This window comes from Arachis stenosperma, chromosome 5, assembly GCF_014773155.1.
Source record: "Arachis stenosperma cultivar V10309 chromosome 5, arast.V10309.gnm1.PFL2, whole genome shotgun sequence".
Taxonomy (NCBI): domain Eukaryota; kingdom Viridiplantae; phylum Streptophyta; class Magnoliopsida; order Fabales; family Fabaceae; genus Arachis; species Arachis stenosperma.
The window spans coordinates 1,376,470-1,403,187 of record NC_080381.1 but is presented as its reverse complement, the minus strand read 5'-3'; the positions used below and the strand labels follow the sequence as shown (position 1 = coordinate 1,403,187).

Sequence of the window (26,718 nt, the reverse complement as noted above, 5' to 3'; positions counted from 1 at the left end):
CAAACAATGCACCTTGTTGTAATAATCATGGGCTCATGGCGTATAGTAGGAGTACCTACCAAATGGTGTTTGTAGCTTGATTACTACTCGTGTGTCAATATTTAATAGTATTGTCCTGTCAATTAGGGGTGTTTGTAGTGCGATTTGGTTCGATTAATTTTAAAAAAAGTCATTCGATCCGATCGTTTATTAAGGCTGCGGGTTCGATTTGGTTGGTTTTTTAATTATTCAAAAAAATTTAAATAAACAAAAATATAAAAAAAATAATTTACATTTAACAAAAACCAAACCCTAAAATGTCCCAGTTTCACAAACCCTAACCTCAATTTTAGAGGAAATGTAACTCAATCTAAATTTATCAATTACAGAATTCAAACTCTAAACCTAATCCTAATTTCACATTAACAGAATTCAAATCATCACAATTTCATCAATAAAAAATCGAAACATATATTAAAATCTGTGACAACGGTGGAATAGAGGCAGGCCAGAAGCAGGAAGTGACGAAGTTGTGAATAAACTGCATGAACAAATACCACAGTCAACAACAACCAGCAACCAGCAATTTTAAAAATACACTAAATATAGAACAAAAATTATTCAAACAGAAGCAAAAATTCAAACAAAATAAAATTATTAACAATTTAAAAAATCAACAACAAATAAATGAACAATCAACAATAATTAATACCTAAACAATCAACAACAATCAGCAACAAATACATAATACGTAGAATATAAATTATTCAAATTAATACCTGACTGGGAGGCGCTAGTTCGGTGGATATGGTAGGGGTTGGGAGACGCCGGTTCGACGGGGCTGAGAGGGGCTGTTGGGAGGGGCTGGGAGGCGCTGTTAGGCAGAGTTTTGGCTGCGGGGGGATGTGGGGGTGGCGTAAAGGGGACGCTAGTTATCTGATGGGGTGGGGACGTGAGCCATGGGGTAATGGGCTATTGGGCTGCTTAATGGGTTGGGTTAATTAATGATTTTTTATGGTTTTTTAGTTACCAAATTTGTTTCGGTTAGGATTTTCAGTATCAGAACCAAAAACCGAATCAAACTGCATAAAAAACAGCAAAATATGATTTTTTTTGTTTTTTTAGTTTTTGGTTTTTTCGGTTCTCAATTTTATTGGTTCGATTGATCGATTTTTTTTTTGTCCGAATCGGTTTTAAACATCTCTACTGTCAATTGTGTAAAGATAATTATTTATTTATTTATTTATTCTAACTTCATTTTTTTAAATAATATTATAACACATTCATCTAATTAAATATATTTAATAATACAAAGTAAGAGTAGTAATAATTAATACAAAATTATACCAGCGTAACATTAAGTATTCCTTGCTTTCAATTATACTTAATAAATCTTGCTAACCTGAATTTTGATAGACTCAATTAAAAAATATCATTTGTGTCAATTTATATAAAAATTTTACGTGCATTATTATTTCTAAACACATTATGTATGTATAATATACTTTTGTTAGGTATTGATAACTTTGAGTGAATTAGAATAAGAGAAGATGAAGTATCTAGAATTATATATTCAATTATGGATAGAGCAGATGACTATTTCAATATAATATTCTACTGGTGTCTCTAGGTCGAATGGACCATTAAGGCATTAACACAGTAAATCAGTGGAATCAAATAGCATGGATGGATGAATTTGATTGATCGTATCATCTAAAAAGATTCCCATATTGAACAATATCGATGTGCAACATCAGATAGACATAGTAGATTTTTTTTAGAATGACATAAAATAATATTTTTCTTTTTTTCTTTCTCACCCTTCGACGAAAAACTCTTTTTTTCTTCCCTTCTCTGTTTCTCGCTATATCATAAAAAACTCAACTTCATCACTCATTATGTGCTCCACGCTCTCGCTTCTCCATAACACTTTATAAATATTTTTTAATGTTTATTATTAATAAGAGCTTAATTATAAAATTTAAATTAGATTAGAAATCTAATAATTAAAAAAAATATATATTTATATGATACGTTAATCACTAATATTTATTTTTTATAAAAAAATAATTTAAAAATTATTAATATTTCTTAATTTTACCTAGAAATGTTCATGCGTTGAGTGACATCAGTTTTGTTCTAATTTAAATTCGGCACTAAATATATATCAGGTCTATTTTTTAGACCCTAATCCAGTCTTAGATCCGATAAAATTTAAACATTTTTGGACCATAACTATACCGGATCCAAACCGAGTCTTTAAAACTTTAACAATAGCCAATGAGTCGTAACTTACATGTTATATCTCTCCTTCTCCACCTCAAAAGTCCCGGATTCAAATCTTACCGAGGAGGAAAATATTAAGTGTGTGAAGACTAAAGAGTATGTGGGTGTGTTGTGTAGTACTAAGATTGGAGTTATAAAATCCACCTAACCAACAAAAAATTTTTTAATAATGATTTATAAAGAAATTATTTATAAAGAAACTTATTTATGATGTACTTATTTATAAAAAGAAACTTGTTACCGAAAAGTTGATATCCATATTTGAATTTGAATTTGTTTATAAATTCTAATTTAATTCTTTTTTGATCTATATTTTAATTCAATAAGTATGATTAAAAATAAAATAATAAACTTATAATTAATATAACATAATATTAAAATTAATTTAAAACATATATATCTTTTTGTTTTCTTAGGGTGTACATGGGTCGGGTGAACCCGGGTTCGCCTTGATCCAGACCGGCTCAAATAATAATCGAGTATATTTTTGAGATCCTTATCCGCTATAAACCCAATAAAATCACACCAAATTAGCTCCAAAAATATTTCGGATTGAGTCGGGTCTTTAGACCGGGTCGAGTCATAAACACCCAATAAATTTAGACAATGTATTTTAAAAAATAATACAAAAAAGTTAAACGATCTTGACAATACTCTTAAAAGACAACGAGACTCCTAATAAAAAAATTAATCAACATTAATTAATTTTTAACGGATAAATCAATAATTTAACATAATTTAATATATTATATAAACTTATTTATTAATATAAAAAAATATTAATTTAGTCTCATATCTTTAAAAAAAACAAAAAATAATAATTTTTATTAAAATATTAATTATCTTTTGAGATAATTATAAAAAATTATTTAAAATTTTTACTCTAATATAATATCGGATTTGTCATTTGTGCATTCAAGGTGCAACATGAGGTCGACACACAATAAATGTGCCAAAACCCAAAATGCATGCTTTTTTTTTTTCAGAAATAATGAATTTGCCTTTTTTATTTACATATTCCTTCTATTTAGTAGAATAAAGCTTTGTATATATTTTTTAATAATATTTAAATTTTTTAAATATTTTTTATTGTATTAAAATTTTTATTTTATTCATTTCTTAACTTTTATCGATCATTTTTAAAAATAAAAATACGTAAAGATAATATATAATATTCAATAATTAATGTGCTGGCATGGCAATGTACGTTCATTGTTGTCGTTTATCGTTCGGAATATGCACCGCTGACGATATTCCCTCCAATATGGCTAAAAGCCTACAACAACTCCTATACTTTGAACTCGTTTTTTATGTGTTTTTAAACTTTAAACTAAGGTATAACTGCAATAATAACGCACATACATGGATAAACAATGCAACCTATCGTAATCATGGACTCATCATGGTGTATATAACAAATTTTAAAATAATAGATAGGAAAGTACTAACATAAAATTATTATATTTAAACTGGAATTCAGGTGCAGTTGACTTATTTGACTAAATTTTTATCTAACGACTCTCAATTATCAATTTTACGTGAATTCAACTAGACCTGACTTTTTACCTATATTTAATTTAATATTTATAATTTTATATATAATATACATAATTATATATTTATTATATTTCTTTTAACAAATTTATTATATATTTATTATATCTAATAACTAATATTGTTTAATTATTCCAATAATAATAATTAAAGAATGTAAATAAAATAAAAAATTAAACTAGTTTCGACTATTTTTTATTATCTTTCAAATATTTTTATTAAAATAGGTTATATACTTTGTAAAAGTAATTTATCGTTTTAAAAATAATATTTTAAAAGTGATAATACTTATATTTGTTAATTAAAACAAAAATTAAAAGTAGTTTTCAACAAGTATAGGTTAAAATAATAATAGTATTTGGTGAAATTACTTTGAAAATTTAAAATTATTTTTAATATAATAAAATTTATAATTAAATAGCAGTATAAACTGATTTCAAAAAATATTTTCACAGGTATTTTTAAAAGTATTCATAGTTGAAAGCTCAAAAAAACAAACATATAATATTTTTATTCACCAAATACAAATTTATACTTTAAAAATCATGACCATCTTTTAATAAACTTTAATAAACCCATGCATCCTTGATATTATCCATCTCATTTTGTATGTATTTTTCTGTTGGTTTGATTAAGACCCTTTTCCTTCGTACTATTTTTTAGTGTATTTGTGTATCACTCAAATTTTCATATATAAAGAAATAAAACTACGGAAATAAATTGTCACTCTAATTTTAGTAATATTACTTTTTTTTATAAATTTATGGAATATATCATATATAAAAACATTATATGTAATGTAACGTCATAAAAAAATAAAAGTGAAATTACCATTTTTCTAAAACTATTATACATATGCATTTACAAGTTAGAACAACGATTAAAAATTGCAATAATTGGAACTTTAGAGTTTAGAAGTTGCTCGACTACGTACCTAATTAACCTTATCGTTTGTAATATGTTTATATAAATGTTACTTTCAACACATTATTATACTCCACCACAATTATAATAAGAAGATTCCTATGGAACTAACAAATTTTGTTATCTGTAGTTATTAATTAGTCATTATTAATAATTTTAATAGTATAAAATTAAATTTTTTTTTGTGATTATATAAAATTATATTTAATAATGTAAAATTACTCTCTTAAAAATACTAACTACTTAGACTATTTTTCATAGTAATAAATATATTATCGAAGAATATTAGGGAGTCAGCATTTTTATTAAATTTTAGCTGACATTTGACCATAAAAAAATTAAATAATTTTATACTATTAAATATAATGTCACATTATTAAAAATATCATTAATAATTAATAAATAGTTAAAAATTACAAAATATTCTATCTTTTTTCCTATATCATCACGTGTTAATCTCAAACAGTGCTCTAATCATTTATTCCCTCGCCCCAAAAGGCCAAAACAAAACATCCATTTTTTTATTTCAATAATCCAATGCTTATCTGAAGCACTATCATATGGCACGAACTCTATATATAGGCTTGATTCTTAAGCTTACACTCACGCCTTCCTTCGTTTGTTTGAGTACTCTTCTATAGACTCAATCTTTCTCTACTTTCTTAAGTGCTTAATTAGTGTCCTAATAAACCTTAATGGCTGGACTAAACTCACCATCAAAGCTACCACCTCCATCAGTGGGAAAGTTACTAACTGTCCTCAGCATTGATGGAGGTGGCATAAAAGGACTCATCCCTGCTGTTGTTCTTCACTGCCTTGAGGGAGAGCTTAAGGTTAGATATACATATTCATATTTTATGTAGTTAAAAAAAAATACATTTTTCATTTTCATAAAATTATTTATATGCTTTTATTTTACAACAATTTTAAAAAATAATAATTTAAAATTAAACATACAATATTTATAATTATAAACTTATTACCTTTAATATTATTCGATTATTTTGATAATAATTAAGGTACAAAATAAAATAAGTAATAATTAAAAATACAAAATAAAATAACCGCCCCCACATGACGACAAAATTCAAAAATAATTTTAAATATGTTATTGCTAAAATTGACAAGACAAAATTCAACTAACGTTAACTAACTTAACATTATTATAAAAATTATGATTAATTAATTGCTAGTGTTAAAACTAGAAAAATGTTAAAGAATCATAAAAATGTTAATTAACTAGCTACTCTAATATTTTTATCGCTTACTACTTGGCTATATTATATTTCTTATTTTCTTTTCCTATTTTAGATAACAACATACTGATCTAGATCTCTGAAATTTATGTATAGAAACTTGATGGAGAGCAGGCAAGAATTGCAGACTATTTTGATGTGATTGCAGGAACAAGCACTGGTGGCCTCATTACAGCAATGTTGGGTGCCCCAGATGCCAATGCAAACAACCCTCGTCCAAAATTTACTACTGAAGATATCAAAAATTTTTATATCGACGACGGTGCCAAAATTTTCCCTCCTAACACTCCTACTCCTAATTCTGGGCCCAAATATGATGGAAAATTTTTACACGATACTTTGAAAGAAGAATTGGGATCAACTCGATTGGTTCAATCATTCTCCAATCTTGTGATTCCAACCTTTGATGTATTACGACTTAGGCCTACTATTTTCTCAAAGTTTAAGGCTGAAGAAGATGAATTCAAATACTTGAATGGACTGCTGTCAGATATAAGCATAGCAACTTCAGCTGCACCCACATATCTCCCAGCACATTGTTTTACCTCTGAAGATGGTAACAAAGAATTTAATATGATTGATGGGGGTGCAGCTGCCGGTAATCCGGTAAATTAAATCGTTATAATTTATATTTTTTTAAATTATATAGCTTAAAATTAATTCTCATAAATAAATTAAAATCATTTTATAATCATTCATATAATTTTTTTACTAATTTAAGTTTTTGAAAAAAAATAGTATCATAATATGATATCAAAATTTGTATATTCACAAAATTTAGAATTTTATAATTGGTGAACTCCAAAAAAAAAAAGAACAATATAAGTTAAATAAAAAAGAGAAAAAGAATATTTATGCAAAAATACAAACAAATTTAAAAGAAATTTTTATTTAAAAAATATGTTAAAAATATAATCATTCATATATTTTATTTTTACTGTTTAAAACTATTGAAAGAAGTAATATTATAACATATTTATATTTATCTAATTAAATACATCTAACAATATGAACTAAGAGTAGTAGTTAGTATAAAATTATACTAGCTTATAACATTTTCTTTGCTTTTAATATAGTGAAAATTTAGGTCAGACAATTTAACTAAGAGCAGTCAAAGATTAATTTTTATCTAATTACTCTCAGTTATTAATTTTTATGAAATTAACTACATATGAATTTTCACCTTTAATTTTAATATACTTAATAAACCTTGATAAATTGAATTTTGATAGATTCAATTAAAGAATATCCTTTGTACCAATTTATATAAAAATTTTAGGTGCATTATTATTTCTAAACACACTGTTATGTATGTATAATATATTCTGGTCAGGTATTGGTGTCTCTGAGTGAATTAGGACAAGAGAAGATGAAACATCCAGAATTATACCCAATGATGGACAGAGCAGATGACTGCTCCAATATCCTGTTGCTGTCTCTGGGTTGTGGAGTTCAACCGCCGGTGGCTGCGCCGGGATGGGACGTTGCCACAGTAAATCAATGGAATCTAATACAATGGATGGCTGAATTTGATGCATCTTTTAACCTAAAAACATCTCCTATGTTGGACATTATCGGTGCTGCAACAACAAGCGTAGTGGAGTATTATGCTTATAGTCTCTTTAAAGCTCGTAATGCTGAGCGCAATTACCTTCGAGTTCAGGTACATTCAGTTTTATGAATTTAAATGAAAAAATAAAATTCGGAACCAACTTAAAAATAATTTTATAATTTATTGCTTTTAAAAGGTATTAAATTAAGATAAAAACTTAGGTGAAATCGACTTCACGTGAAGTTGATATCTAAGAGTCGTTAGATGAAAATTTAGTCAAATCGGTCAAATCATTTAACGGTTCTCAGATATCAACTTCAAGTGAAGTCGATTGCACCTGAATTTCCACTTTAAATTAATAACTAAATTAATTATGTTTGTGCAACATTCATAATTAGATAACATTACATATTATTGCAGACAGATACTCTGACCCCAGATATGGATAAGATGGACAATGCAGACCCGATTAACTTGCAGAATCTGGTGGATGTTGCGAAGAAGATGATAGAAGGAAACGTTAAAAAAATCAATCCAGTAACTTTCCAACTCGAACCCATCGATGATACTACTACGTATAAACAGGAGCTTATACGGTAATTAATACATACATACATAAAGATAGTTGTTTTTGAATATGAATAATACTAATTATTATTCTTTAATTGATTGCATGTAGCTATGCTAAGATTCTGTCCGACGAGAGGAAGGGTCGAATCGCTAAATTGGGATCCAAGAAATATTAGTGTTGAATTCATGAAACTACTGTTGCAGCAACGTCAATCATCATCATCGTGATGTTTGAATTATATTTTCTTTCAATTTGTGTGTGCATGCAGTTAGATATGGTAGAAATTCACATGCAGTTGTTTTTATGTGAAATTGATATTTAAAAATCGTTAGATAATTTAACAAGTTTGACTGAATTACTATCTAACGATTCTCTACTATCAATTTCATATCAAGACAAATTGCATGTAAGTCTTCACCGTTAGATATATATGCCTTTCCTATGTGTACTATCTTTGTGCTTTGTTTTCAATAAATGATGTTGCGTGCTTTACTATTCTAAGACCAATCAATAAAAGTGATGATGACGAGTTAATCTGGTATCTCAATTGAATTTTTAGAGCAATTTTTCACTTTCTTCCAAAAGAGGAATTTTTATTCTATTATTTAGAGTACGAGAAAAAGAACGATTCTTTTTTCACATCAACTACTACCCAAAATAATTTATAAAGGATAAGATAACATATATAATTAAAAAAACGAATGAGTAATTATAATCAAATATGGAATGAGAATCTTTTACATTATAAAATCTCTCACCTACTTGACTTCCATGTGCTAAAGCGGTGTTACACAAACATTTATTTGTGCAGTTACTATCACATTCTTATATAATATGTGAATATTAAAGATAGTATATCAAAAAAACTAATTATACTTTTACCAAGGAAAAAAGTACGAACACGATCATCTATGAAAGAAGTTTATAAATTTTTAAACTATAAACATTTAGTTAAAAGTTTGATAAAATTGTATAGAAATTCAAAGTAATTAAACCTTACTGAAAGCACAAAGTTAATATTTTTTTTTTAGGTAAAATGACAATTAGATTCTTAAAAATTTCGTTCGAGTTCAGATCTATTAGTTTTTAAATAAAAAAAAATATCAATTAGGTCTTTCACAATAATAAACAGTAGACATATATATGTTTCAGTTAGCAGACAGTGCAAAATAAAATAGAATTATTATTCATAGATTTTATTATCTAAGGTGGTGCATATTCCATTGTTGTTACATGAGTATGAAAATATATATATAATTTTGATGGTGAAATATTTATTATATTCTGAGTTTCTATATAATATTTATCAACTATTCTCTATTTATCACGAATCTTATTAAAATAGGTGAAATTTTACTTCAAAAATTATTATTTACATGATAATTTTTTATGAATAAATATATTACAGTCGGTAATAATACATATAAACGAATACTATCTTAAATTTTATGTGATGCATTAATAAAAAGATATCATGTGTTTATTGTTTATTATTGTTGAAAACTAAATTAATATTTTTTTAAAAAAATTAATTAATTTAAAGTCAAAATATTAAAAAATCTAATTATATTTTACTCTTTTATTTTTTTTTCTGAGATACTAGAATACATGCACACAGTAATTATAAATAATCTACGATGGTTAAAACTTTTTTGAATATATATAGATTAGAGCAATGATAGGGGGCCAGCAATTTTTGTGATTGTTAGCCATCAACTAGCCATCAATGATGATTTGATGGTGTGAAATTGGTGTGAAATTTCATCCAATGGCTCACATTCCTCTGCTGGTTACATGCTGGCCAAAATTCAATAAAACTGCTAGCCCCTAGACTTTTCCTATAGATTATATGTGTGTTATGCTACGATACAGAAGTAGAGTGTGTTTTACAGTGATGTAGTAGGTGTTTTTTTTTAATTTATAGAAAAAAAATCTGACTTTAATTTTTTTGGTGTAAAAAAATTTTAAATTCTGATGCATTTAAATCGATAGGTCCAATTTTAATGTTTTTATTATTATTTTTTTAAAAGTTTAAATTGGATCATCTGATTTATATTATTAAACAAAATTAAAATGATTAAAAACAAATTGAACCGTTCGATTATTATATTTATATATACCTCAACCTAAATCATTGGTTAGAACTCTCATTTTCTTCTTCGTCCCTCGGCTCTTTAAAACTATCCTTATATTCTATTTTTTTTGTTTTGAAAAATTGCCATGAGAATTGAGTATTTTTAATGTGAGTCAAAAAAAAAATAGATAATAAAATTATGTTAAAAGTATAGTATTATGGTTAATTTTATTATAAACATATAAAAGAATAAAATTTGTACGTAAAAATCTATTTGATATTTGAAGATCAGATTTTATAGTGTACAAATTGATGGAGAGTTTGATTTGTATTGAAATAAATGTCTTTCTATCATAAAATAAATCAAATAATCCGATTTGTACATTTAAAATTTTTTAATATTAAAATACAAATAAAAAAATCTAAATATAATATTTAGAATTGGACATTTAAATTTTTTTTTAAAAAAAATCATAAATTTGTCTCTTAAATTTGTGTGCTCCACATAAAAAAATATATAAATTCTTCATATTATTTAAAAGGAAAATGCTCGCGTAAAACTTCTTTTTGTAAGAACACTAATGTGTCGTATTATTATTGGACGTATTAATTAACAGATTATTTTTAAATTTTTTAACAAATTAGAATAAAACCGATTTTCTTATAACAATAACAATAAACTTAATTGTTATCAGATTCGATCGAACCGACCAATTTACATAACCATTTGGATCATGGGTTTTTTTTTTGTTTTTTTAAACAAAATAAGGGATATATTTGTGTTTTTATCAAAAAAATCAAATATAATTCGGTTTAGATCGTGTAAATCGATCGGATCAAATTGGGTCTAATAATTATAATGCAGACAATTGGATTTATTATTGTTGCTATAATAAACCAATTTTATTCTGATTTATTGAAAAATAAATTTTTAATTGATTTAATAAAAATATTCAATAATATTATAACACATATAAATATCTTAAAAAAAATATTTTTAGTATTTTTATCAAAATACCCTCTTATTTAAAAACATTAATAAAAGCCCAATAACAAAAATAAAAAAAGTGTCTAGGAGCAACGTGGGGTCAACATACAATAAATGTGCCAAAATGTATATATAGTATTAAAAGTAATTTTTTATTTTGTTCATTTCTTAACTTTTATTAATCATTTTCAAGGGCAATGTACGTTCATTATTGTCGTTTATGCTCCGGAATATGCACTGCTGACGATAATTCCCTCCTATATGGCTACAACAACCCCTATACTTTGAACTCGTTTATATATGTGTGTTTAAAGTTTAAACTAACAATATAACTGCAATAATAACGCATATATATCGATAAAATAAACAATGCAACCTATCGTAATCATGGTGTATATTAACAAAATTTTAAAATAATGAATAAAAAAATAATAACATAAAACTATTATATTTAATTTAATACTTATAATAATATATATAATTATACATGTATTCTATTTAATGACTAATATTGTTTAATTATTTCAGTCGTAATTAAAGAATATAAATAAAGTAGGCAAAAATAAAAAATAAAAAATAATATATAATTTTAAACTATTTAAGATTATTTTTTATTATCTTTCAAATATTTTATTAAAATATGTTATATTTTTAAAAGTAATTTATCGTTTTCAAAATAATATTTTAAAATTTATGATACTTATATTTGATAATTAAAACAAAAATAAAAGTAGTTTTTAATAAGTATAGGTTACAATATAGTATTTGTTGAAATTACTTTTAAAATTTAAAATGATTTTTAAAAGTAGTTTCTAATTGTGTATGTGTTTTGATTTCTTTTGGCCTTTTCCTTCCTAATATTTTTTAGTGTATTGTGTATCACTTAATATAAATTTTCATAAATAAAGAAATAAGACTACGGAAATAAATTATCACTCTAATTTTGATAATATCATTTTCTTATAAAGTTATGAAATATATAATATATAAAAACATTATATGTAAAGTAATATTATAAAAAAAGTGAAACAACCATTTTTCTAAAACTATTACACATATGCATTTACAGGTTAGAAAACAACGATTAAAAATTGCAATTGGAACTGTAGAAGTTGCTAGACTACGTACCTAAACCTTATCATTTGTAATATGTTTATATAAATGTTACTTTCAACACATATTATTATACTGCACTGCAATTATAATAATATATCATCACATGTTAATCTCAAACAATGCTTTATTCGTTTATTCCCCCGCCCCAAAACAAAAAAATTCATATTTTATTTCAATAATCCAATGCCTATCTGAAGCATTATCATATGACACGAGCTCTATATATAGGCTTGATTCTTAAGCTTACACTCACGCCTTCTTTCGTTTGTTTGAGTACTCTTCTATAGACTCAATCTTTCTCTACTTTCTTAAGTGCTTAATTAGTGTCCTAATAAACCATAATGGCCGGACTAAACTCATCAAGGAAGCTACCACCTCCATCAGTGGGAAAGTTACTCACTGTCCTCAGCATTGATGGAGGTGGCATAAAAGGACTCATTCCTGCGGTTGTTCTTCACTTCCTTGAGGGAGAGCTTAAGGTTATTAGATATACATATTCATATTTTATTTAGTAAAAAAAAAAAGACATTTTTCATTTTCATAAAATTATTTATATGCTTTTATTTTACAACAATTTAAAAAAAATAATTTAAAATTATTTTATTTAATTTAATATTCATAGTTTTATGCTTACAATATTTATAATTACAAACTTATTATATTTCATGTTACTCAATTATTTTGATAATAATTAAGGTACAAAATAAAATAAGTAATAATTAAAATATAAAATAAAATAACCGTGACATGACGATATGTTATTGCTAAAAGTGACATGATGACAAAATTCAACGTTAACAACTTAACATTATTAAAAAGCTATGATTATTTAATATGCTGGTATTAAAATTATAGAAACTAACTACTCCAATATTTTTAACTGCTTACTGCTTAGCGATAACAACATACTGACCTAGATCTCTGTAATTTATGTATAGAAACTTGATGGAGAGCAGGCAAGAATTGCAGACTATTTTGATGTGATTGCAGGAACAAGCACTGGTGGTCTTATTGCAGCAATGTTGGGTGCTCCAGATGACAATGCAAACAACCCTCGTCCAAAATATAATACTGATGATATTAAAAATTTTTATAAGAATGATGGTCCCATAATTTTCACTCCTCCTGAAAAGCCTCATGATTACACCACTCCTGGGCCAATATATGATGGAACAGCTTTACACGATATTGTGAACGAAGGATTAGGGTCAACTCGATTAGTCCAAGCGTGGACCAATCTTGTGATCCCAACCTTCGATATATTACGACTTCGTCCTGTTATTTTCTCAAAGTTTAAGGTGCTATTATATATAATCTATATTTTTCTAATAATCTAGAAAGAAAAAATAAAATTAAAAATAATATGTTCAATAGAGTTTGTTGATGAATCGTGATACATGCAGGCTCAAGAAGATGAATTCAAATACTTGAATGGACTGCTGTCAGATATAAGCATATCAACTTCAGCTGCACCTGTTTATCTCCCAGCACATTGTTTTACCTCTGAAGATGGTAACACAGAATTCAATATGATTGACGGTGGTGCAGCTGCCGGTAGTCCGGTAAATTAAATCATTATAATTTATATTTCTAAATTATATAGCTTAAAATTAATTCTCATGAATAAATTAAAATTATTCTATAATTATTCATGTACTTCTTTTTACCAGCTTAAGTTTTGATAAACTAAATTTTGATAGACTCAATTAAGGAATATCATTTGTGGCAATTTATATAAAAACTTTAGGTGCATTATTATTTGTAAGAATTCTGTTAGGGAACTAATGGAATATTTGTACAGTATGTACAATAAACTATTTATTTGGTCTAACATAAGTTAAAAAATGAACATCCAATATAAAATACTATTAATTTTTCAAACACAATACATCTATATTATCCAGAATAACCATCCAGATACTAGGGATAATAAACATATGATATCCTATTGAATCGAACATCCCTAAATTTTCATTGTACACATTGTACAGATATTCCATTGGCTCTCTATACTTCCTCTATTTGTAAACACAACATTATGTATGTATGTATGTATAATATATTGTTGTCAGGTATTGGTGGCTCTGAGTGAATTAGGACAAGAGAAGATGAAGCATCCAGAGTTATACCCAATGATGGACAGAGCAGACGACTGCTCCAATATTCTACTGCTGTCTCTGGGTTGTGGAGTTCAACCACCGGCAGCTGCGCCGGGATGGATCGTTGATGCAATAAATCAATGGAATCAAATAGCATGGATGGCTGACATTGATTTTTCAACGAATCCACCTACATTAAAAAGACTCCCTGCATTGGAAATTACCGGTGCTGCAACAACAGACGTAGTGGAGTATTATGCTTATAGTCTCTTTAAAGCTCATCACGCTGAGCGCAATTACCTTCGAGTTCAGGTACATTCAGTTTTATGAATTTAAATTAGGAACCAACTTAAAAACAATTTTATAATGCATTGCTTTTATAATTAGATAAACAATAACATTACATATTATTGCAGACGGATGCTCTGACCCCAGATATGGATAAGATGGACAATGCAGACCCGGATAATTTGAAGAATCTGGAAGATATTGCGAAAAAGATGATAGATGAAAACGTTAAAAAGATCAATCCAGTAACTTTTCAACTCGAACCCATCGATAATACTACTACGTATCAACAGGAGCTTATACGGTAATTAATATACATACATAATGATAGTTGTTTTTGAATATAAATAATACTAATTATTCTTTAATTTATTGTATGTAGCTATGCTAAGCTTCTGTCCGAAGAGAGGAAGGGTCGAATCGCTAAATTGGGATCCAAGAAATATTAGTGTTGAATTCATTGAATTACTGTCGCAGCATCGCCAATAATAAGGTGGAAACTCAAATGCAGTTAATTTCACGTAAAATTGATAACTGATAGCCGTTAAATAAAAATTTAGTCAAATTCAAATCATTTAACAGCTCTCACTTGTCAACTTCACCGTAAAATTGACTGTACCTAAGTTTTCACCCAATAATAATCATCATCGTGTTGTTTGAATTATATTTCCTTTCAATTTGTGTGTGCATGCAGTTAGATATATATGCCTTCCCTATGTAAAAGAGTATAAGGGTATAAGGTCAAGAATAAATAACCAACGGGATTTGGGTTTCTACAACTCGTTCCCGTTGGGTAATGGGTCTTGTATGTGTGCTATATATAATAATTAATCCTTCTATGTGTTGTAATCATCTTTGTGCTTTGTTTTCAATTAATGAATAATGTTGCTTTACTATTCTAAGAATCAATAAAAGTGATGATGAGTTAATCTTGTATCTCAATTGAATTTTTAGAACAATTTTTTACTTTCTTCCAAAGGAGAAATTTTTGTTCTACTATCCAGACTATGACAAAAGAACGATTTTTTTTCCCACATAATCCATTACTACAAAATAATTTTAAAATAAAAAGATAACATAATTAAAAAGACAAATGAGTAATTATAATCAAATCAATAATGTTAGAAAGACAAAAAAAAAATAGCTAGATAAAATAAGTTCTAGTTGTTTGTAGCTAATTTATTTTTGTTAAACTACATTATAGGTATCTTAAACTACATTAGCCTTAAATAAGAATCGAACCGCGAGTGTAACATTATAGGTAGGGGTGGCAACGGGTAGGGTAGGGTAGGGTTTGAAGCCAACCCTAACTCTACCCGCAGGTTGAGATTTTTATATAAATTCAACCCTACTCTATTCGCGGGTTGAGAATATCCCAATCCTAATCCTATCCGTTCTCAACCCGCGGGTACCCGACTCTATCCGCGGATTATAAAAAAGATGCAAAATTATTATATAACTTCATGATAATTTAAAATAGAACTGACTTTTATGTAAAAAAAATATTAAATTATCAATTAATGATATTTTTTTAGTGGCTATGGATCTTTTACATTTAATAAGAGGTCTTTGGTTCAATATCCACTTGAAACATATTTTTATATACATATATAACATATACATATATAGGGTGCGGGTTGATCGAGTAGGATTGAGGCTTAACCCGCACCCTACCCGACCTGCACGAGAATCCAACCCACACCCTACCCTACCCGCTGCGGATCGAGTTGACAACCCTATCCGATCGAGTGGAATCGGGTTGAATACCCGCGGATAGGGTACATGTTGCTACCCCTAATTATAGGTATCTTAACGTGCCATCTAAACTAGGCTTCAAGCTATCAATTTCATTTTTGTTATCTGATTAATGTCAATATATGTTGCCCTTTCTTATATTCTCTTTTTTTTTTCTGTCACGATTATAATCTGATTTTTTTTTTTTATAATGGATGATTATGTTTTGTGTTATTTTTTTGGTCAGGAGATTGTATTTTGATTTTAAATAGAACTATTTTCTTACGGAACTTATGTCAAATACTTTCTTCTTCTATACCCAATATCATTTTTTGTCAGATTCTAGACCCAATATTAGTTAGGTTTATAACACAAACTGAACAACCAAAATATCTTGGACATGAATGGCCTCTAATAAAGCCCAAAACACCCAGCTCCAATTAATGGGAGCCCAATTGAGCGAAATCTTGTCAACGAAGTGAGAATATCGATTCAACACCTAACTTGATTTCTGTTCATTCTAAGTTAGGATAAAGAGATTTCTATCAAATCAAGTTAGGTTGATCTAGTGGTTAGCTCACTAGTCCGCTTAAGCAAGTGTCGGGGGTTCAAATCCTATCTTGTGCATGCAGCAATTCATTGGCTAGCGACAAACCCTTAAATGGAACTCAGTATCGCGGTAAACCAAAAAAAAAAAGAGATTTCTATCAATAAAATATAGAAAAAATTTTATTTTTTTTTGAAATATTAAAATGACATTTTTCTCTCATTTATTTTATAAATGTACATTTTCTTCTCTTCTAGCTTTTAAAAAACCTCCTTTTTAATCCATTTTAAATTTTTTGTGTTAACTAATATTAACTTTATTCATTTTAAAAAAAATAAATTATTTTTTAAAAAAATATTCATTAACAAAAATTTTATTTTTTATTATTAAATTTTATTTACTAAAATATTTTTTAATAAATTATTTTTTTATTGATTAAATTCTATATAATATATAAAAACATTATATGTAGAGTAACATTATATAAAATAAAAGTGAAATCACTAATTTTCTAAAACTATTATACATATGCATTTACAAGTTAGAATAACGATTAAAAAGGAAAAGTATAGGAACCAAATGTGTATTCAGTCAAAAATTGAATAACTCAATTAATTGTAATTATTAATAATTAATGTTAAATATTTTAAATTTAAATTTTAAATAATTAGAAACTGATTAAGTAAACCTAATTAAAAACTATAAAAACTTTCTCCATCTCTTTCATATTAACCTGCACACCCCAACAACAACACACACAGATTTTCTCTCACTGTCACATCCTGAGCGAATGTATCGAAAAAGTTCCAAAAAGAGGTTCCGTCAGTGACGACATGATTGACGGAAATTCCGATAAAGAAGCCGTCGGCAAGCTTAGTTACCTGAACAGCCATAATCGGAGGAGTAATGACCACTGTAACTAACTTTTCTATCGAAGGTGAAGAATTCTCTAAAAGATTTATGGATGTAAAGGGGAAAAAGAAGATCGAGAACATTGAGAGCGGGTGCGGCAGCATGGAAGAAGTGGACGCCAGCGTCGTTACAGGAAATATAGATATAACCGTGGAAGTCAGTGGTTAAACGACCAGCAAGAGAAGGGGAAAGAGGGAGAGGGTTCGTGAGAGCCGAGAGGACAGATTTCAAGAATGGAATTAGTTGGTTAGAAGAGAGGAAAGTTGGTTGGGTGAAGACTAGTCTTGCTGGTTGTTCAAAAAAGAAGGAGTGATGAAATACGGACTGTTTTTGAACCATTGTAAAAATATATAAAAAATATATATTTAATATAAAAAACATCTTAATACTTAAAAAAAGAAATGTCCAACTATATGATTTAAAAAATCCCATATATTTCTTAAAAAAATAAAAATATCCATATTTATAATATAAAAAATTCAAAAAATATATTAAAAAACATCTATTTAGTAATAAAAAAAAATCATAATACTTAATAAAAAAAACATTTATATATATTAACTTACTTTTATTGATTGGTGTTAAAATATATTGAGCTTTTGAATCTCAATCCAAACACATTTAGCTGGTTTTTGATTGATATGCTCTTAATTTCTAGCATTGTTGCGATTAAAAATTGCAATTGGAACTTTAGTTGTTCGACTACCTACCTTAACCTTATTATTTATAACAATGTTTATATAAATCTTACTTTTAACACATTATTATACTCCACTATGCAATTATAATAATATATAATAATCTCAAACAATGCTTTACTCATTTATATATTCCCCCGCCCCAAAACAAAATTAAAGATCCGTATTTTATATCAATAATCCAATGCCTGTGTCACTGTGTGAAACATTATCATATGACACGAGCTTTATATATAGGCTTGATCCTTAAGCTTACATTCACGCCTTCCTTCGTTTGTTTTAGAGTACTCTTCTATAGACTCATTCTTTCTCTACTTCTTTAAGTGCTTAATTAGTGTCCTAATAAACCATAATGGCTGGACTAAACTCATCAAGGAAGCTACCACCTCCATCAGTGGGAAAGTTACTCACTGTCCTCAGCATTGATGGAGGTGGCATAAAAGGACTCATTCCTGCTGTTGTTCTTCAATTCCTAGAGGGAGAGCTTAAGGTTAGATATACATATTTATATTTAATTTAGTTTTAAAAAAATACATTTTTCATTTCCATAAAATTATTTATATGCTTTTATTTTACAGTAACTTAAAAAAATAATTTAAAATAATTTTATTTAATTTAATATTCATAATTTTATACGTACAATATTTATAATTATAAATTTATTATATTTAATATTATTCTGATAATAATTAAGGTACAAAATAAAATAAGTGATAATTAAAAATATAAAATAAAATAACCGTGACATTACAACAAAATAATTCAACGTTTAACAACTTAGCATTATTATAAAAGCTATGATTAAATAATTGTTGGTATTAAAATTATAGAAACTAGCTACTCCAATATTCTTAACTGCTTACTGCTTAACTATATTTCTTTTCTTGTTTTAGATAACAACGTATTGACCTAAATTTCTGTAATTTATGTATAGAAACTTGATGGAGAGCAGGCAAGAATTGCAGACTATTTTGATGTGGTTGCAGGAACAAGCACTGGTGGCCTTATTGCAGCAATGTTGAGTGCTCCAGATGCCAATGCAAACAACCCTCGTCCAAAATATAATACCGATGATATAAAAAATTTCTATATCGACGATGGTCCCAAAATTTTCCCTCCTAACGCTCCTACTCCTAATTCTGGGCCCATATATGATGGAAAATATTTGCACAAAATTTTGAAAGAAGAATTAGGGTCAATTAGATTGGTTCAAGCGTTGACCAATCTTGTGATCCCAACTTTTGATGTATTACGACTTAGGCCTACTATTTTTTCAAAGTATAAGGTGCTGATCATATATATAAAATCTACATTTTTCTAATAATCTAGAAAGAAAAAATAAAATTAAAAATAATTTGTTAAATAGAGTTTGTTGGAGGCATGCAGGCTCAAGAAGATGAATTTAAATACTTGAATGGGCTTCTGTCAGATATAAGCATATCAACTTCAGCTGCACCTGTTTATCTCCCAGCACATTGTTTTACCTCTGAAGATGGTAACACAGAATTCAATATGATTGATGGTGGTGCAGCTGCCGGTAATCCGGTAAATTAAATCGTTATAATTTATATTTTCTAAATTATATAGCTTAAAATTAATTCTCATAAATAAATTAAAATCATTCTATAATTATTCATGCACTTTCTCCTACCAACTTAAATTTTTTGAAAAAATGATATGATTATATAATATCAAAATTTCTATATTCAAAAAATCTAGAATTTGATATTTTATGAACTCCAAAAGAAAAGAGCAGCATAAGTCAAACAAAAAAAAAGAGAAAAAAAAGATTTATACAAAAATATAAACAAACCTAAAAAAAATTCTTTACTTGAAAAAGTATTTTAAAGATATAATCATTCATATTTTTTTTTTTTTGGTTTAAAGTTTTGGAAGAAATAGTATCATGATTCATTCATCTAATTAAATATATTTAAAAATTTAATTTTAATGCACTTACAGTATAAAATATTTTACACAGTCATGCAATTAGAATATTTTTTAGATGATCATTCACGTGATTAATATAAAAAGTAGTTATTTTTAGTAATGTGACATTATATAATACGATATACATACACATAATTTTATATTGACAGTACATAAAAATTAAATTCATATTTCTAATAATATGAGCTAAGAGTAGTAGTAGTTAGTACAAATTATACTAGCGTAATATTAAGTATTCCTTCCTTTTCAATATACTTAATAATAAACATTGATAAACTGAATTTTGATAGACTCAATTAAGGAATATCATTTGTGCCCATTTATATAAAAACTTTAGGTGCATTATTATTTCCAAACACAACATTATGTATGTATAATATATTGTTGTCAGGTATTGGTGGCTCTGAGTGAATTAGGACAAGAGAAGATGAAGCATCCAGAGTTATACCCAATGATGGACAGAGCAGATGACTGCGCTCTGAGTGAATTAGGACAAGAGAAGATGAAGCATCCAGAGTTATACCCAATGATGGACAGAGCAGATGACTGCTCCAATATTCTGCTGCTGTCTCTGGGTTGTGGAGTTCAACCGCCGGTTGCTGCGCCGGGATGGACCGTTGACACAGTAAATCAATGGAATCTAATAGGATGGATGGCTGAAATTGATTATTCAACGGTACAATAAAAAGATCCCCTGAATTGGAAATTATTGGTGCTGCAACATCAGACATAGTGGATTATTATGCTTATAGTGTCTTTAAAGCTCGTAGCGCTGAGCGCAATTACCTTCGAGTTCAGGTACATTCAGTTGTATGAATTTAAATGAAAAAAGAAAATTAGTAACCAACTTAAAAATAATTTTATAATTTATTACTTTTAAAAGGTATTAAATTAATTATGTTTGTGCAAAATTTATAATTAGATAACATTATATATTACTGCAGATGGATGCTCTGACCCCAAATATGGATAGGATGGATAATGCTTCTGACGAAAACTTGAACAATCTGGTGAATTGTGCGAATAACATGATAGATGAAAAAGTTAAAAGGATCAATCCAGTCACTTTCCAATTCGAACCCATAGATGATACTACTACGTATCAACAGGAACTTATACGGTAATTAACATTATATACATACATAAAGATACTAAACAAGTAGTTATTTTTTAATATGAATAATACTTAATTCTTTAATTTATTCCATGTAGCTTTGCTAAGATTCTGTCCGACGAGAGGAAGAGTCGAATCGCTAAATTGGGATCCAAGAATTATTAGTGTCGAATTCATGGAACTACTGTCGCAGCAAAGTCAATCATGGTCGTGTTGTTTGAATTATATTTATTTCCTGTGTGTGCATGTAGTTAGATATGCCTTCCCTATGTATGTGTGCTATAATAATTAATCCTTCTGTATTGTAAATTTGTAATCATCTTTGTGCTTTGTTTTCAATTAACAAATAATGTTGCTTTTCTATTCTAAGAATCAACAAAAGTGATGATGAGTTAATCTTGTATCTCAATTGAATTTTTAGAACAGTTTTTTACTTTCTTCCAAAAGAGAAATTTTTATTCTATTATTCAGAGTACGAAAAGGAACGATTTTCTTTTTTCACATCAACTACTATTACAAAATGAATAGATAAACGATAAGATAACATAATTAAAAGAAACGAATAGATAATTCATAATTGTAATCAAATATGGAATAAGAGTTTTTTACATTAAAAAATCTCATATATAGGAAATCACAAAAACTAATTATACTTTTACCTTGGAAAAAAAAGGTACGGACACAATCATCTATAAAAGAAGCTTAGCGTAGTTTTAAAAAGGAGACGTAAGAAGCAAAGTTACAAAATTTGATTGACAACTATTAGTAAAGACTATTAAAATTTGATTACAAATTACAAATTTTTAGACGATAAAAACTTAGTTAAAAGTTTGATAAAACTATAAAGAAATACAAAGTAATTAAACCTTACTGAAAGCACAAACTTAATATTTTATTTTTCTCAGAGATATGAGAATACATGCACACAGTAAACAGTCTACAATAGTTAAAATTAAAGAATGTAAATGCTTGCTCTATCCAAAATCAGGGGAGAAGAAGATAGACTCAATATATTAGAAGGACAAAACATATAGAAGAGAGAATAATTGATCATTCAGAAAAAGAATAATAGGAAACAAAATTGTGTGAGACAGAGATATAATACAATTGAAACCTGGAAGACGTATATAACATAGTTTCCATCTTTTGCACGCAGCTTCCCTAATCTGGAATCACCTAATGACCTGTTTTATAATGATGCTAAACAAAGATTACCCCTCAGTGTGCTGTTTGCAGCCCTTTGGACCATAATGCTTAGACCCGCGCCTCACAATTTCGTTGCACAAGTAGCAGTAATGGCTTTGGCATGCCCAGCAAAACATGTGATTATTGTTTCCAACCTGTTGATCAATCCGGAAAAGGATAACAGAAAGTTGTCAAGTGTTGATAGAAGCACAGTTTTTCAATATAGGAGTTGGATTCATCTACTTTGGAGCTCCAAAAGTAGGAGTTTGCACGATTTCAAGTAATATTTTTGTAAGAAACCAACAGAAAGCTTTGCTTGCATACCTTTGCATTGAACTGACGACAGTTAGGACAGGGCAGGCCGCGTTCCCGAAAGAGTTCAGCCTGTAGTTGTCCTACGACCTGGCGATGGTTAATGCGCTCTTGCCAGTTCTCAATCATTTCTTGTGGGAACAATTCACAGGATCCATCCCTAAAAGAGAAAATAGAATTTGAATATTCCGAAAATGCAAACTATGCAGAAGAAATATTTTATATACTTCTCCTTTTAACAAAACTATATACCTGAAATGCCCATATGGGTCTGATGGATCAATTAATTTGTTGCAGCGGTAACAAAAGTATGCTCCACAGTTACTGCACTTCATTTTGTTACAACCTTCAGTTCGGTTGATTGCCATGCTACAAGAAGGGCACAACTTGGAATCTCGATGAATTTCTTTCATACTAAGCATTTCATTGATCTTCTCCCGTTCCCGTAGCTTTTGATCTTCCTTTAATTGGGACGAATTTTGACGGTCCTATAACAAGAGAAAAAAGAGGGGGAGGGGGGGGGGGGGGATCAGAAAACTATAACTACTGTTTGATTTTAATATCATTGTTGGCAAAAACCATGATTAGAACATCTCAAAGTGCATGCCAACATCCAGGGCAGTAGTAACTAGTGAAGGACTCAACTCACATAAAAATTTAAACAAGCTACAACACATTTCATGCAATCATTTATACTCTTTTTTGATGGAATCAGTTACATGGGTCAAACGACCCTATAGCACTTTCTGTCATAGATCATACCAGTTTGAATAACAAAAAGCAATGAAATCAGACAGATTACTGCACATTCCAACTCAAAACATTAGGAAATGTATGAAGGTGTTAGTATCAGGAAACTGGAAGCAATCAAGGAAGGAGGACATTGATGAACACCAGAAAATGTGTGGTCACTTGACCATTCTAATTACGACATGCATCTAACTTCCTCTAGAAAGAAGAAGCTCTATGGATCTCCAAAAACAAAAGGAAAGATGCCAATATCGAAATAACTAGCCAGACTATATAACTAAAAATTAATCCAAATATCATACCTGCAAAATTTGAAGTTTCATATCTAGTGTCATGCATGCTATGCCAACATGGCGTCGTTCCCGACAGAGAGTACAAAAGCTAAAAAAGCATTTTGAGCATTGAGCATGCTGATCTTCATCCTCTATGCAAGGTGTTTCACACCTTGGGCAATAAACAACATCAGACATTGATGCAAGTGTTCTCTCCAGCATCATGGATTCCCAGCGCTCATACTCTTCATCACCAAGCAAGTGTTTCAAAAGGCCAGGTGGAATCATAACCTTACATTTTGAATCAGGACATTGAAGATTACTAATGGTGCCTTCTTTTACATGCATCTGAGTGAAGGTCTGCAAGCATTTCAAGCAAAAGAAATGCTGACATGGTAACCGGACAAACTCGGTACCTGTTAAATGACAAAAAAATAAATAAAACTAAAATGATTACTTCTCAATTTTAGTAGATGAAGTCACAAACATGAGGAATAGGTTCAACATCTATTCCTCTTTGAGCGAGCATATAGAAAATGGTGAAAAAAGATAGAATAGAGAAGGGGTAAAAGAAACCTTCACAGCAATTAGGGCCAAGAATGTAGATAAAATTTAATAATATATATGATTCATCAAGAGCAGTATCAATATTTGAATACCATGAACTTATTTAAGAAGGCAACAAGCATAATAAATAACTTCATTTTAACAAAATGAACAATGATTCCGGACCCATAAACTACTCTGTGTAGTTAAAATCATGGAAAGCATGGACATAAAGGCAGTGCATAAAAGTTGCATTCTTCGAGTGTATGAAAGACTAACTACAGAGAAATTTATTGATGATGTACATGAACTATGTCAAGAATAGATTAGAAATCACCTGGATATTCGCTAAAGCAAATGCTACACTCATGTAATTCTTTGAGGAAGTTCTCATTATGCCGCTCTTTATTGTAACCTCGCAAGAAAGGAATAGCAGCATCAAGGGATATGGAACCTGAAACAACACGCTCATCTCCAACACAATTCACGCCATTCCGACCAAGGATAATTTCCTTATCAAATCCCAGGTGAGAAAGAGAAGAACTTTGTAACCAATCTACCCACTGGTATATTACTTCTTGCCCTTGCTGCTCTGCCCATATAGAATCCAACTGGGAGCATAGACTTAAAATATCTAAAGATTCCAACCATTGAACAGAGACAGTAAACAAAGGTGGTTGGTGGCTTGGATATGACTTGGGCAATAAGCAGGTCAAAACGATTGGTGGAAGATACTGAACTTTGAAAGAGTAAAAGAAGTCATCCGAATTGCCGCTTGCAACATCAAGTTCATTAGAAGAGTTCAGCTTAGCAATAATGGCAATTTCACCCAAAACTTCGATGTGTATTTGGATCTGAGGATTAATAAAAGTTTTAAAAGATCAAGTTAAGCTTTAAAGATAATATACATGGCAAAACTATGTTACTGGCTGATTGCTAAACCTGAAAACAACGGAGGCCTTTCCAGCTTTCAAGCTTGTTAACATTTTCTCCGTATATCGACTCCACCACAAGTAACTGCAAAAGAGAAATTAGGGAAAAAACAAACATCAACTTAGAAATTGCAAGTCACCAGCAAAATGAACAAATAACAACAGAAGCATTAAGAACATGTTCAAAATTGAATGCATATAGTATTGAATTTGGAGCAGAACATTGAAATAACCTCATCTTCCTGCAATTGGTCATTGGTACTGAGCTGCTCCTCCATTAACGCAGGCTCTTCCACCGCATCCAATAACCTACGAAGCCTATTCACAACATAATCATCGGCATCGTCGTCATCCACCTCCTTGCTTTTGCTCGAACAAGCCTTGTGATCTACCTCTCTTGTTACTGTCACAGCATCACTGACACTGATGTTATTGTTGTTGTTGTTCTCTTCTTCTTTGTGGTTCTCGTGTGGTGGCGGTGTCACGTGATCAGCAGCAGGCACCGCCACAGGATCGGAGGTAAGGAGGGAATCAGAAGCAGAAGAATCAAGTTCTGATTTCTTGACGAAACGCAATTTTGGTTGTTGATAATGGTTGTGGTGGCCGCGGCGGTGGTGAGTCGGAGGAGTGGAATGCTGCTGCTGATGATGATGTTGTTGGTGGAGAGGCTTTGGAGTGAAGGAGTCGTCGTCGTCGTGGTGATTACGGTGGTTTCTGCCTCCTCTGGTCTTTCTGGTTGACATCGGAGACAGAATGGTCGTTTGTGGCTGCAGCGTGCGATTCTTTTTATTACAGTTACGAATTTGTCTGCGCCTAAAAGTTAATGCTTTCTGTCTTAATTCTGAAATCTTAAACCGCCTTCTCCCCGTAAAATATCTAACTAAACTAGGCAAGGTATATAAAAATGCAAAAAATGATTAAAAAAAAAAGATTTGAGGAAAATATAAAATAATATTTTTTATTTTATTAACTTTTTTTGTGATTATTTTATTTGTTCTTTACAAAAGAGCTTGATCCAATGAAATATACAACAAAAAATATTAACAAACTATTAGAATTTATTTATTTATTTATTTATT

General features: G+C 29.0%; 4 protein-coding genes and 1 long non-coding RNA gene across 5 annotated transcripts; 3 read left to right on the top strand and 2 right to left on the bottom strand.

Annotated features, from left to right (window-relative positions):
• Positions 1 to 253: 253 nt before the first annotated feature.
• On the bottom strand, positions 254 to 918 carry LOC130981969 (uncharacterized). The gene is made up of 2 exons (XR_009087068.1): positions 759 to 918; positions 254 to 520 (listed from the first exon to the last, which is right to left on the bottom strand). It is a non-coding gene; the product is annotated as an uncharacterized LOC130981969 (long non-coding RNA).
• A 4,427-nt stretch (positions 919 to 5,345) lies between these two features.
• Positions 5,346 to 8,663, top strand: LOC130979926 (patatin-like protein 2). Its single transcript, XM_057903483.1, has 5 exons — positions 5,346 to 5,576; positions 6,096 to 6,605; positions 7,333 to 7,662; positions 7,972 to 8,147; positions 8,231 to 8,663. Exons 1-5 carry the CDS (start codon positions 5,439 to 5,441, stop codon positions 8,295 to 8,297), a joined length of 1,221 nt encoding a protein of 406 aa, XP_057759466.1. The 5' UTR covers positions 5,346 to 5,438; the 3' UTR covers positions 8,298 to 8,663.
• A 3,903-nt stretch (positions 8,664 to 12,566) lies between these two features.
• LOC130979925 (patatin-like protein 2) lies at positions 12,567 to 15,577 on the top strand. The gene is made up of 6 exons (XM_057903482.1): positions 12,567 to 12,779; positions 13,239 to 13,598; positions 13,704 to 13,862; positions 14,373 to 14,711; positions 14,816 to 14,991; positions 15,070 to 15,577. The coding sequence occupies exons 1-6, from the start codon at positions 12,642 to 12,644 to the stop codon at positions 15,134 to 15,136; spliced, it is 1,239 nt and encodes a 412-aa protein (XP_057759465.1). The 5' UTR covers positions 12,567 to 12,641; the 3' UTR covers positions 15,137 to 15,577.
• A 3,291-nt stretch (positions 15,578 to 18,868) lies between these two features.
• LOC130982983 (patatin-like protein 2) lies at positions 18,869 to 21,268 on the top strand. Its single transcript, XM_057907141.1, has 4 exons — positions 18,869 to 19,068; positions 19,513 to 19,863; positions 19,965 to 20,123; positions 20,920 to 21,268. The coding sequence occupies exons 1-4, from the start codon at positions 18,931 to 18,933 to the stop codon at positions 21,211 to 21,213; spliced, it is 942 nt and encodes a 313-aa protein (XP_057763124.1). The 5' UTR covers positions 18,869 to 18,930; the 3' UTR covers positions 21,214 to 21,268.
• A 1,234-nt stretch (positions 21,269 to 22,502) lies between these two features.
• LOC130982459 (uncharacterized) lies at positions 22,503 to 26,481 on the bottom strand. Its single transcript, XM_057906471.1, has 7 exons — positions 25,873 to 26,481; positions 25,650 to 25,724; positions 25,045 to 25,561; positions 24,192 to 24,577; positions 23,392 to 23,627; positions 23,152 to 23,299; positions 22,503 to 22,982 (listed from the first exon to the last, which is right to left on the bottom strand). The coding sequence occupies exons 1-7, from the start codon at positions 26,380 to 26,382 to the stop codon at positions 22,854 to 22,856; spliced, it is 2,001 nt and encodes a 666-aa protein (XP_057762454.1). The 5' UTR covers positions 26,383 to 26,481; the 3' UTR covers positions 22,503 to 22,853.
• Positions 26,482 to 26,718: the final 237 nt, after the last annotated feature.

What these genes read in the sequence shown, in the direction of transcription:
- LOC130979926 (XM_057903483.1), top strand. Translation starts at nt 5,439, where the DNA reads ATGGCTGGACTAAACTCACCATCAAAGCTACCACCTCCATCAGTGGGA. An exon ending in GTGCAGCTGCCGGTAATCCG is followed by an intron (nt 6,606 to 7,332) that starts GTAAATTAAATC and finishes TATTCTGGTCAG; the next exon opens with GTATTGGTGTCTCTGAGTGA. An exon ending in GCAATTACCTTCGAGTTCAG is followed by an intron (nt 7,663 to 7,971) that starts GTACATTCAGTT and finishes ATATTATTGCAG; the next exon opens with ACAGATACTCTGACCCCAGA.
- LOC130979925 (XM_057903482.1), top strand. Translation starts at nt 12,642, where the DNA reads ATGGCCGGACTAAACTCATCAAGGAAGCTACCACCTCCATCAGTGGGA. An exon ending in GTGCAGCTGCCGGTAGTCCG is followed by an intron (nt 13,863 to 14,372) that starts GTAAATTAAATC and finishes TATTGTTGTCAG; the next exon opens with GTATTGGTGGCTCTGAGTGA. An exon ending in GCAATTACCTTCGAGTTCAG is followed by an intron (nt 14,712 to 14,815) that starts GTACATTCAGTT and finishes ATATTATTGCAG; the next exon opens with ACGGATGCTCTGACCCCAGA.
- LOC130982983 (XM_057907141.1), top strand. Translation starts at nt 18,931, where the DNA reads ATGGCTGGACTAAACTCATCAAGGAAGCTACCACCTCCATCAGTGGGA. An exon ending in TCCTAGAGGGAGAGCTTAAG is followed by an intron (nt 19,069 to 19,512) that starts GTTAGATATACA and finishes ATTTATGTATAG; the next exon opens with AAACTTGATGGAGAGCAGGC. An exon ending in GTGCAGCTGCCGGTAATCCG is followed by an intron (nt 20,124 to 20,919) that starts GTAAATTAAATC and finishes TATTGTTGTCAG; the next exon opens with GTATTGGTGGCTCTGAGTGA.
- LOC130982459 (XM_057906471.1), bottom strand. Translation starts at nt 26,382, where the DNA reads ATGTCAACCAGAAAGACCAGAGGAGGCAGAAACCACCGTAATCACCAC. An exon ending in ACCAATTGCAGGAAGATGAG is followed by an intron (nt 25,725 to 25,872) that starts GTTATTTCAATG and finishes TCTCTTTTGCAG; the next exon opens with TTACTTGTGGTGGAGTCGAT. An exon ending in TGAAACTTCAAATTTTGCAG is followed by an intron (nt 23,628 to 24,191) that starts GTATGATATTTG and finishes CTCTTGTTATAG; the next exon opens with GACCGTCAAAATTCGTCCCA.